The following is a 12,542-nucleotide window of genomic DNA, read 5'->3' as shown; positions in this document are numbered from 1 at the left end:
GGTCAGCTACAGCATGAAAGGAGGAAGTGCTGCAGCAGCATTTGCAGCTTCCAGCTCACTGACTGGTTTGCGGTCACCACAGATTGAAACTCAACATTACATATGTTGGCAAGGCTTTGTGAGTAGAAGAGGGCAGTAGTTGAATACCAGCTAAAATATGCCCATTGGTATTCATGTCAGTCTCCACTCATAAGAGCTGATGACGTTCATGGATGTCGGACATCTGTGCGGTTCTCCAAAATTTTGAGGACTCAACCAAGATGGTGAGAGACAATGATGCCATAATTAGAGATGTAACAAGAAACTATTCTGGGTAATACGAAACAGACCAACCTCATCTCATCTTCTCAATGCAGATTGGGTGATAATGAGGAGAAGGTGGAACAGGAGCTGTTTGCCTGTGCTAGAGAAAGTACTAGCCACACCACCTTCATCCAGTCTGTTCAACATGGATGGCCTGAGGATGAGGAGGAGAAAGAGATCAAGGAGGAGGATGAGGAGAAGATGGACAGTCATCCTCTTGGTGGTGACAGAAAGTTTTTGCTGTTGGCAGTCTGGCGCACATGGCTGAGTTTATGTTAAACTGCCATTTTAGCCTACATTGATTATTGGTTGGTCACCCTTCTAGATCTATATTATAAGGACAACTTTCCATCACCCTTCCCATGGCAGAGAGGTCTAATATGATGTTGCAGTACCAGAAGGCCCTAGTGGAAGGATTATTGAAAAAAATCCCATCTGACAGTGATGGCGACAGAGGGCACAGTTCCTTGGGAAAACAAGGAGTGGAGATGAGGGAGACACACACCAGAAGCAGCAGAGGCAGGACAACACTATCAAAGGTCATAGAATCATAGAATCATAAAATCGTAGAGTTGGAAGGGACCTCCTGGGCCATCTGGTCCAACCCCATGCTCAAAGAAGGATTCACTAAATCATCCCAGACAGATGTCTGTTCAGCCTCTGTTTGAAGACTTCTATTGAAGGAGAACTCACCACCTCTCGTGGCAGCCTGTTCCATTCATTGGTCACTCTAACTGTCAAAAAGTTTTTTCTAATATCTAATCTGTGTCTCCTCCCATTCAGTTTCATCCCATTGCTTCTAGTCTTTCCTTGTGTAAATGAGAATAAAGATGATCCTTCTACAATGTGACAGCCCTTGAGATATTTGTAGACAGCTATTAAGTCTCCTCTCAGTCTTCTCTTCTGCAAGCTAAACATTGCCAAATCCTGCAACCTTTCCTCATAAGACAGGGTTTGCAGACCAGTCACCAATCTGGTCGCTCTTTTCTGAACTTGCTCCAGTTTGTTGATGTCTTTGTTGAGGTCTGGGACAATTTTCTCAGACCATCCCATCACCCAGCCCCAGATGCGAGAGGAACTCTGACTAAAAGGGAAAAGTTTTGGAAGAGGCCAAAGGAGTAACTTGCCGATGCTACCAGCGTCCTCCATGATTCCTCTGTGCCTTATAGCTATTCGGTATCCAAGCTAGATACATGGCATGAACTGTCTCTCTATGTCTTGGAAGCCCTGGCCTGCCCTGCCCCTAGTGTTTTGTCTGGGTGGGTTTTTAGTGCTGCCGGGGTATAATAACTGATAGACTCATCTGCCTGTCAACTGAAAATGCTGACAGGCTGACTCTTATCAAAATGAACAAGGGTTGGATTGACCTAGTTTTCTCTACACCACCAGATAGCAGCAAAACATAAACTCAAATCCATTTATTTTCTCTGATCTATTCCCATGCACCCCTTTCCACCCAAATATGAATATACACATTAGGATTTTGTCTTTTTGTCGTCCTCCTGCTTCTCCTTTTCCTCTACCACCATGTCAACAGTGTTAAAGGTTTTTCGGCCCATGCACTTAGTGCATGTGCCTTACCAGTCTAGGATACGCACTCCTTAATAATGAAAAAAATAATGATTTTCTGAGGCTCCATTTTCTAGTTGAGGGTACATTTTTGGAACCAAAAGAACCGGTGGGTTCTATTAGTGTATGATACAGTGACTTTTTAGGGGCTTTAAGGTGGTTGTCACATAGGAAGTTCTCACACTGCGGACAAGATTTCACAGCCTGGACAGGAGACCAGTACAGTAAGTACAGAAGATCCTTGTCTCCTCCATATCAGGATGAGAAGATGTGAAATGCTCCACTATATTCCCCAGCAGGGTTGATGAACTAACAGTCCTTAATACTGCTTTTTGCCATACACAAATATTTTCAGGGACGATTCAAATCCCTTCTATATTTTGCAATAATATCGCTCTTGTCTGCAATTCGTCTAGGGAGTGCTGTCGCAGTAGGGATTACTGGCATCTAATTAGGAATTATTTCCTTATAATTTGATACAGGAAAGATATATATCTTTGTATCGTGTTAACCAGTAGATAGAAAATTATTTAGAATTGAGAGTCCTCAGTGGTTGATACCTTTCAATGGCTAACTGAAAAGGTGGTAACAAATTGCAAGCTTTTGAGACTACTCAGGTCTCTTCATCAGGCATAGACTAATACAAAATCTGAAGAATCACATATTTATACACAACACAGCACAGAAAAAATGCAGTAGATAATACAAGTAACGTGAAGCAGAACTATCCTTATGGGAGAGGGATAAACCTTTGTGGCCATAAATATTGGAACAGTTCATAGATAAGGAGTGTGAAAGTTTTATTGTCCTCTGATTGGGGTTTGGTTCTGTGTTGTGATGCCTCCACAAGGTCTTAAGAGCAAATTCCTTAACTGATGTAAAAAGACATAAATCCATGCCACACATTCATTCCTGCACTGAGTGTGTCAAAGGTTGTCATAAGTTTATACTCCCAGACTCTTCTGTCTCTCTGAGATTTGGTTACCTTTTAATATAAGTAATTTCATTTCTATGGTGCTGTGATCAGGGAGACAAAAATGTTTGGCCACAGGTAGATCCATTCTTTTTTCTTTTATTTTGTGAAGATGAGAATGCATCCTTGTTCTAAGCGTTTGCCCTTTCTCCCCTACATACAGACCACCAGCTGGACATTTAGTACAAATAATTAAGTACACCACATTAGATGAGATGCAGCTGAAAGTACCTGGGATCTTGTAGTCCTGATGTAAGTTGGGGATTTTTATCTTGTCTGTGGTCATTATAAATGGACAGGTTTTACATTTTTTTCTGGTTGCAAGGAAAGGTTCCTGTAGCTATTGGAGAGGACAGGGAGCTTCTGACAATGATGCTTCTTAATTTTGGGGGCTGCCTAAAACACAATGGTGGAGGTCTGGAAATATGGATTTTAATCAGGCATCTTTTTGTAGTAAAAGTTGTAATTTTCGTCCAGCTCTCCTTAGCACCTCCAGATTTGGATTGTAGGTGACGACTAGAGGCACCCGGTTATTTTCTTCTTTAGCTTTGTAATGTAGGAGATGATTCCTTTATATTCTGGTGGCTCTTGTACTTTGGTTTTCAATTGTTCTTGGATGGCAGCCCTGATTCAAAAAGGTCTTTCTGAGGTGTCCAAGGTGATTGTCACTATCCATGGGATTGGAACATATCTGCTTGTATCTGATAGCTTGGTAGTAGACAATAGAGTGTTTTGGGTGGAAACTGTCCCATTTAAGGTATGTTGGATGGTGGATTGGCTTCTGGTACAGGGATGTTTCAATTTCATTGTTCTGTATCTTAATGATGGTATCCAAAAAGTTAATTTCAGTGCTGGAGTAGTTGAGTGTTAAGTTGATGGTGGGATGAAATTGATTAAACTGTTCATGGAATGTCTTTAGCTGTTGCTGAAACTCCATCCAGATAATTAAAATATCATCAATGTAATGTCAGATACATCAGATACAATGAGATATGTTCCAACTCCATGGATAGAGACAAACACCTTGGTCACCTTTGAAAGACCTTTTTGAATCAGGGCTACCATCCAAGAACAATTGAAAACCAAATTGCAATAGCCACCAGAGTATCAAGGAATCATCTCCTACATTACAAAGCTAAAGAAGAAAATAGCCGGGTGCTTCTAGTCATCACCTGCAATCCAAATCTGGAGGTGCTAAGGGGAGCTGCAAGGAAATTTGTTTCCTATTTTCAGTATGCTATTTGGTAAAATTAATGGTTGAATTCAAAAGTACAACTCGTTCCACAAAATAAACAGGCTCTCATTTGGCCATATTGATGGAAATATAAAAAAGTTATGCGTCTGGGAAGAAGGGGAGCAAAAAATGGAAACTCAAAAATAAAAAACCCAAGGTGGTAATGGGGTTAAAGTGAAGTGTAAAAGTGTGACACCATTGTTCTCAGCAGTGACCTGGTAGTAAAATATGCTTCCAGAGGTCTTGCCCATGCTATTCTCCTCATATTCAGCTCTTTTCCCATCCATTTCAAAATTTTCACTGACCCACAGACCGAATTGCTCAGTTCGAGTAATGATCATCCGAGCATTTTAGTGCTCTCTCATCCCTATAAATGAAAAGTTAAAAGTAAACCTCCAATTGTTTTTTTTGCATCATTTAATTGTTTCCTTTAGTGATATTAATTTTGGTAACTATATTTAGGCTATTTTATATTGTAGCAAACTTAAGTACTTTTCAAATCAAAGTAATGGGACTGAAAGTATAATGCTGTCTTGTCCTTCCCATTCCCAAAGTTTGACCTTTGCTCTTAAACATAAATTTATGAGGATATTAAAGACCACCTCCAGGCTACATGAAGGAAGTTGTTATTTATCCTAAACAAAAAGGCCACTTCATAACTAGCCTTTGCATTTGAGCTTGAGGTTAAAGGTTTCTATTTGGCAAGCTTCAGGCCTTTGGCAATTATATAGTAGGTATTCAGAAATTATATTTTCATTTACGTTTTCAACAAGCACACATTTGAGTTCAAGGCTAAGTGTGAGCTTGATCTTCCTTCAGTTAAGTAAAAGTATTTAAACATTTAGGACTTTGACCCATTTTTAATAAACACGTTTTACTCAATTTAAACATCTATTTTAAAGATTCAATTCAAAACCATCTTAACAAGTAATCACATGGATACTTTGGCATTGAATTTTAAATCATAAAGTGAAAATGGACATAAAGGTGTTTTTTTTTCAATACAGATATGTATGACACAATCCAAGAACATACCTTGAGTGACCGATATTTGAAGGCTACTGTGACCGTGCTGAATGCTACAACAAAAAGGCAGCATAATGTTGCTTCCCTTTCTGTTGACTCAGCTTGACGTCTTTCAGAATCTGAATTTTCAGCAACTGAAAATAATAATTATAACAGTGGACAGACCAACAAAACAATCACTGAGCCAGTTGTTAACCAAGTTACACATTTTCCCCTAGTCCCGTTATGCTCATTTTTTGTACCAAGATTTGTCTGGCACCATCTCAAATATCCTTGAATAGTCCATATAGGCAACATCCACTCCATTTTCCTAGTCCAGTCAGAAATTTACCTCCTCATAGAATCTGGTCAGATTAGTTTGATAGGATTGACCACTCGTAAACCTATGTTGATGCTGGGTCTGGATGTTATTTTTTTTAAATGCTCCAGGATAGCATCTCTTAGAAAACCCTTAAGGTTTTTACCCACATTATAGGTTAAAGCTAGTGGCCTATAATTTCCAGGCAAAAAAGAAAAAACAAAACCAGCACATCCATGAGTACATTTAAAACTGATTCTTCTTTACTGTTTCTTCCATTAAAAAGTTACTTGTGCTGCTTCATCGTGAATGCCTATTATGCATCTCCATTGATTACCTCGCCCTTAGTCATAGAAATCTATATGATCTCTTTGACTCGATGAATAAGAATCAATTTTAAATTTACTCATGCATGTGTCAGCTTAGTTTTTTCTCCTTTGACCGGGGTCACACTTGTGAGTGTGATGCAAGAAACTCATGCGAGTTTCTCGCATCAATACCCGGCACTGCCACCGGCAATCGGGACCGAAGTGTGCGGCTACATGTATTTCTATGCAGTCGCAAACTCCGGTCCGAGTGCAAGCAGCAGTGCTGGGTATTGATGAGAGAGACTCACGTGAGTTTCTCACATAACACTTGCCAAGTGTGACCCCGGCCTTTGTCTGATATTCATTGGAAAAGAAATATGGTGAGTCCAGCACAAATATGAATTTTTGCTATAGTTTCCAAGCTCAGGTTTTATCCTTTTTTTTTACTAATGGCACCACCTTCATTATGCGACAGCCATGTGGTACAAACATGGCTGCATGGACTGTATCACACTTGAAATGATTTCATACACTGCTATAAAGACTGTATCACACATGAAAGGATTAGATACATGGCTATGTGGACTGTATCACATATGATAGGATTACACACATTGCTAGGTGGACTGTATTACGCATGTTGGTATTAGATACACAGCTCAGCAGACTGAATCACACATGATAGGAATAGATACATGACAATGTAGTCGATATCAGACATGATAGAAATAGATACATTGTTAAGTAGACTGTATGGCACATGATAGGATTAGACACATAGCTGCATTGACTGTATCACACATAATAAGATTAGATACCTGGTTATATGTTCTGTATCACACTTGATAGGATAACATTGACAGCTCAGCGGACTGTGTCATATATAATATAATATAATTATACATGGTTCTGAGGACTAATTCATAATAGAGTTACATACATGGCTCAGCAGACTATATGACACATGATAGGATTAGACACATGCTAGGTAGATTGTACCACAAATGATATAATTAGATACTTGTAAAGCACAATGCAATAAATGGTGCTTTAAAAATAAATAATAATAGTAATAATAATACATAGCTCAGCACAATATATCATAAATAACATAATTAGACACATGGCTCTGTGGACTGTATCAAGCATGATAGCAATAGGTGTATGGCTTAGTGGAATGTATCTCATGATAGGATTAGATACATGGCTCTGCGGACTGTATCACGCATGATAGGATTAGATATATGGCTACACTGACTGCATCACACATTTGTGATGCAGTCAGTGTAGCCATATATCTAATCCTATCATGCGTGATACAGTCCGCAGAGCCATGTATCCCCCTGACGAAGGACGCTGGTTCCGAAACGCGCATCGGGGAGTGCCGGGCAATACCTTGTGGCTGTCTCCATATTACGGGTATGTAAGGCTAGTTTCACACTTGCTTTTTTTTGCAGCGCGTTTTTCCCGCAAAAAAACGCATTAAAAAAACGCATACAAATGCATACAAACGCTGCGTTTTTTTCCAGCATTTTAATGCGCATGCAGGAAAAAAACGCAGCGTTTTTGCGCGTTTGTATGCGTTTTTTGTGCGTTTGCGTTTTTTTACAGATTTTGGAAAAACCCCACAAAAAAGAAAAAACAACCATTCAACAACACACAAGACCAATGGGACTTCATTGTGGGTGTGGTATGTTAATATATATACACCCTGTCTACAGTATTCTTCACATTTGCTTGATTCTTCTCGTGACCATGGATCTGCGCTGGAAGAGTTTTCACTTCAACTTGGATTTGGACATCGCGATGGCTCAGGCGTATGCAGTTGCTTGCCATGAACAAAGGAAGAGAGAGAGGCAGCGAAGACGGCGGCGTATGTGGATACATCCGATTGTTGAACTCCGGGAGAGCCGTGGGGCATACCATACCCTCTACAGCGAGCTCCAGTCAAACCCGGAGAAATTTACAGATTATATCCGGATGTCCCACGAAAGTTTCATGGATTTGCTTGCTCGTGTCCAACAATCCATCCGGAGACAGGACACACAGCTCCGTCGTGCGATTCCTCCTGAGGAACGGCTACTGGTGACATTACGGTATGTTTTAAAAACAAAGGGGTGTGGTCTGATGTTTTTTTTTGTAAATTTAGTATTCAAAACCTTGGGTAATTAGTTTTCGTGAATGTACTAATATTTTTTTTATAGTTTTTAAAAATAATATACATAAATATTAATTTTACTTCTTTGTCTGTTCACAGATTCCTGGCGACTGGAGAAACCCTATCCTCACTACACTTCCAGTACCGTATTGGAATCTCTACCTTGTCTGGAATTGTTGCTGACACCTGCCGGGCTCTCTGGAATGTTCTTTGCCCAGAATTTATGCCCCTGCCCACCGCTGAAAAGTGGATGGAAATTGCTGACAAATTCTGGACAGTATGCAATTTTCCCAACTGTTTGGGAGCTGTTGATGGGAAACACATACGGATCATCAAACCCCAAAGAACGGGATCTGAGTACTATAATTACAAAAAGTACTTTTCAATAGTACTCATTGCAATTGCGGATGCCGGATGTATGTTTGTAGCAGTGGACATTGGAGCATTTGGCCGTGGTAATGACTCGCAGGCTTTTAAAAACTCAGACATGGGCCGGAGGTTGTATGGCAACCAATTTAATTTCCCTATGCCACGGCCTCTTCCTCACACCGAAGCTCCGCCACTGCCCTTTGTAATGGTTGGCGATGAGGCTTTTCAAATGTGCGGAAACTTACTGAAACCCTACTCCAGCCGAGACTTGGACCACACCAAAAAAATTTTTAATTACAGGCTGACCAGGGCCAGAAGAACTGTCGAGTGTGCTTTTGGGATTCTTGTTTCCAGATGGCGAATTCTGGGCACGGCCATTAATCTTAAACTTGAAACAGTCGATGAGGTGGTGAAGGCCTGTGTGGTTCTACATAACTTTGTGATGGCTAAAGAGCACCCGACCTTTGAACTGGACGATGATGCTCCTAACCCATTGCCTGAATTCACTCAGCACACTCTCAGGTCATCCGTTGAAGTTGGCCAAATGAGGGACAAATTTGCGGCCTACTTTATTTCTGATGTAGGACGGGTGCACTGGCAAGATGAAATGGTGTAATGTTGTTGTTTATGGTAATAAAAATCCTTATTTGATACCATTACTGAGTGCACTATATTTTTTAAACTCCGATTAATTAAAAAACTTCCCATGTATAACTGAATTTTGTTATGTTCACACACCTGGGCAGGTAAATACACATACGAGTTAAAATGCAGCATTGCTAGTCTGCGTGAAATATATTGGAATGAGCAAAGCTGCAGGCCATGAATCAGGAAACCATTTTTTTTCAAGATAAAATTGTGCAAATAGTTTAAAACAAAGTATGTGATTTTCTCAAAACACAACACTCAAAACCCAACCCCAATGAAAGTCCATGGGGAATACAAGTCAGCATTGAGTGGATGAATGTAATCTGCTCCATTAAAAGTTATTACACTAGGCCTTTGAATTGACTATACTAGGCCGTGGTATTTCAAATATGAGTATACTAGGCCTTGGGGCTAGTAGTATAGTAATATGTGAAATACCACGGCCTAGTATAGTCATACCAAGGCCTACTGTTATAACTCGATTTTTAACAACTAGCATCTTGTTTCAACAAAAACAAACTGGTGAAACTAGAAAGAAACTTATTTTTTAGACAAGTTTCAACAGTTTGTTTTTCATGAAACCAGATTCTATTTGGTAAAACTAGAGTTATTACACTAGGCCTTGGAATGACTATACTAGGCCGTGGTATTTCAAATATGAGTATACTAGGCCTTGGGGCTAGTAGTATATGTGAAATACCACGGCCTAGTATAGTCATACCAAGGCCTACTGTAATAACTCGATTTTTAACAACTAGCATCTTGTTTCAACAAAAACAAACTGGTGAAACTAGAAAGAAACTTATTTTTTAGACAAGTTTCAACAGTTTGTTTTTCATGAAACCAGATTCTATTTGGTAAAACTAGAGTTATTACACTAGGCCTTGGAATGACTATACTAGGCCGTGGTATTTCAAATATGAGTATACTAGGCCTTGGGGCTAGTAGTATATGTGAAATACCACGGCCTAGTATAGTCATACCAAGGCCTACTGTAATAACTCGATTTTTAACAACTAGCATCTTGTTTCACCAAAAACAAACTGGTGAAACTAGAAAGAAACTTATTTTTTAGACAAGTTTCAACAGTTTGTTTTTCATGAAACCAGATTCTATTTTGTAAAACTAGAGTTATTACACTAGGCCTTGGAATGACTATACTAGGCCGTGGTATTTCAAATATGAGTATACTAGGCCTTGGGGCTAGTAGTATATGTGAAATACCACGGCCTAGTATAGTCATACCAAGGCCTACTGTAATAACTCGATTTTTAACAACTAGCATCTTGTTTCACCAAAAACAAACTGGTGAAACTAGAAAGAAACTTATTTTTTAGACAAGTTTCAACAGTTTGTTTTTCATGAAACCAGATTCTATTTTGTAAAACTAGAGTTATTACACTAGGCCTTTGAATGACTATACTAGTCCATGTTATTTCACATATGACTATACTAGCCCTTGGGTTGGTTTTTAACATGTATTTACCCATCAGTGTTTGTGAGTGGCGCAAACAACATTAATGAAACTTATTAATGGTGAACCACAAATGTAAATTTATTTTTTATCACAAAAAAAAAATTTAAAAATTATTTTTTACGGCGTTTGGGGGCAGATGGTTTCAATTTGGGGGTGTGCAGGGAATATGCAACACTTGCAGTTGAAGACGGTGTTTGAGGGGAAGGGGCAACAAAACTTGTGGGGGAAGGTAGTCCAGTTAAGGGAATTAAACTTGGAACACTTGTAGGAGAGGAAATCTGTTCAGTTACATTAGTTGTAATGGCATGTCGCCGTAGGCTTGTGTGCCTGGACCGACTTTGGCCCAATGCCCGCCTTGATTGATTTCGCCTTGAAGTAGGGGCAAATATGGAATGTAGGTCCCCCGTCTGCTGGTATGGCTGCTGCTGCTGAGGTGGCGGCTGCTGCTGCAGAGGTTGCGGCTGCTGCTGAGGTGGCGGCTGCTGCTGAGGTGGCGGCTGCTGCTGAGGTGGCAGCTGCTGCTGAGGTGGTTGCTGCTGCTGAGGTGGTTGCTGCTGCTGCTGAGGTGGCGGCTGCTGCTGAGGTGGTTGCTGCTGCTGCTGAGGTGGCGGCTGCTGCTGAGGTGGCTGCTGCTGCTGAGGTGGCGTCTGCTGAGTTGGCTGCTGCTGCTGAGGTGGCTGATGCTGCTCTTCTTGTTCAGTGCTCGTCCTTGCAGGAGGACTGGTGGCGGCAGTGATGGCCCAGGTTTGCAGAGTGGTGGTGGCAGGGCTACTACATGTTGTTGTAGCGGCAGGGCTGTTCCATGTTTGCCTAGTGGTGGCTGAGCTCCACGCATGCATGGGATTGGCGGTGGTGCTCCAGACAGGAGCAGCGCTTGCCATGGTGGTGTCGGTGAAGTGACCAGCTGCACTCAGACTTGTGGTGGTGTAACGGTGGGTGTCCAGCCTTTGAAGAGAGGTGTCCGTGCAGTGGTATGCAGCACAAGTCGGTAGTGAGGTGAAGCGAGTCAATGGTGGCACAGGTGGAAAGGACACCACTGCCTGCTGACCGTACCGATTATGCTGCATAGCCTGCAAGAAAGCATTGTTGCAGGCCTGCAGCACATTCAGCTGTTGATCAGGACTAAGGTGTTCCGCCATGCCCTTTTCAATCTTACTAAAAAAATGGTGTGCTGGTCTGTTGAGGTCGGCCTCCAGACGGTCAAGGCGCTGTTCTACAGAATTGAAGCGGTGTTCAAAGTGGTTAAAACCACGTTCCATCAGTGCAAAACCGCTTTCAACTCTGTCGGACAGTGACTTGAGGCTGGAATTAAATGTCTCGCTCAAATGCATAAACTCGGGCAAGACATTCCTGTCCAAGGCCCTCTGCCGCTGGCGGGTAGTGCCCGCATAACCAGTGGCAGAGACCTGGGACAGGGGAACACCTGATGGCCCAGCTTCCTGGTCACCAGCTGTGTGTGTGTGGGACCTGCAAGGTGCTTCCTGGCTGTCGGATGGCTGGGACGGGTCAGAGGACGTCCGACGAAGGACCGCTCCAGGGCCAGGTTGCAGGGTGCTGCTCCAGGTGCTGTGGAAGAAAGGAAAATCATTACTACCATGCCTTTACAAGAAGCATCAGCTGTGGATTAGAAAAACACAGATTAATAAAAATAAAAACCCAAAATGTATAATACTTACGATCTTGTGGCAAGGACCGGTCTTAGGAACTGCAACGCGTGATAGTGACGGTATCTAGTTCTGGTCCTTGACGCAGATCCACTGCGAACCTGGCCCTCAGCACGAACATCACTGTTGAAGCGGTCCTTGATCGAACGCCAACGTGTTCGGACTTTGTCCACTGTTGATAAAAAAAAACAGTGCCGTCAAGTACAACAGTCACTGCTTCACAATTTAGCAATACAATACTCAAAGCAGTCACTGTACACCCCGATGACACTGTTGGGTTTCCTGCTAGAATACACCTAGCACGAAACCCAACAGTGCCGTCAAGGACAACAGTCACTGCGGCACAATGTAGCAATACAATACTCAAAGCAGTCACTGTAGACCACGATGACACTGTTGGGTTTCCTGCTAGAATACGCCTAGCACGAAACCCAACAGTGCCGTCAAGGACAACAGTCACTGCGGCACAATGTAGCAATACAATACTCAAAGCAGTCACTGTAGACCCCGATGAC

The 12,542-nt window shown here is 41.7% G+C and overlaps 1 protein-coding gene across 1 annotated transcript; it reads right to left on the bottom strand.

Moving 5' to 3' along the window:
* Positions 1–10,116: 10,116 nt before the first annotated feature.
* LOC141094508 (uncharacterized) lies at positions 10,117–12,219 on the bottom strand. Its single transcript, XM_073580358.1, has 2 exons — positions 12,040–12,219; positions 10,117–11,929 (listed from the first exon to the last, which is right to left on the bottom strand). The coding sequence occupies exon 2, from the start codon at positions 11,692–11,694 to the stop codon at positions 10,474–10,476; it is 1,221 nt and encodes a 406-aa protein (XP_073436459.1). The 5' UTR covers positions 11,695–11,929; positions 12,040–12,219; the 3' UTR covers positions 10,117–10,473.
* Positions 12,220–12,542: the final 323 nt, after the last annotated feature.

This window comes from Dendrobates tinctorius, unplaced genomic scaffold (genome assembly GCF_039654945.1).
Source record: "Dendrobates tinctorius isolate UK_male_01 unplaced genomic scaffold, ASM3965494v1 ptg000064l, whole genome shotgun sequence".
Lineage (NCBI taxonomy): Eukaryota > Metazoa > Chordata > Amphibia > Anura > Dendrobatidae > Dendrobates > Dendrobates tinctorius.
This window is presented reverse-complemented; position numbering and strand designations above follow the sequence as displayed.

What these genes read in the sequence shown, in the direction of transcription:
- LOC141094508 (XM_073580358.1), bottom strand. Translation starts at nt 11,694, where the DNA reads ATGCATTTGAGCGAGACATTTAATTCCAGCCTCAAGTCACTGTCCGAC.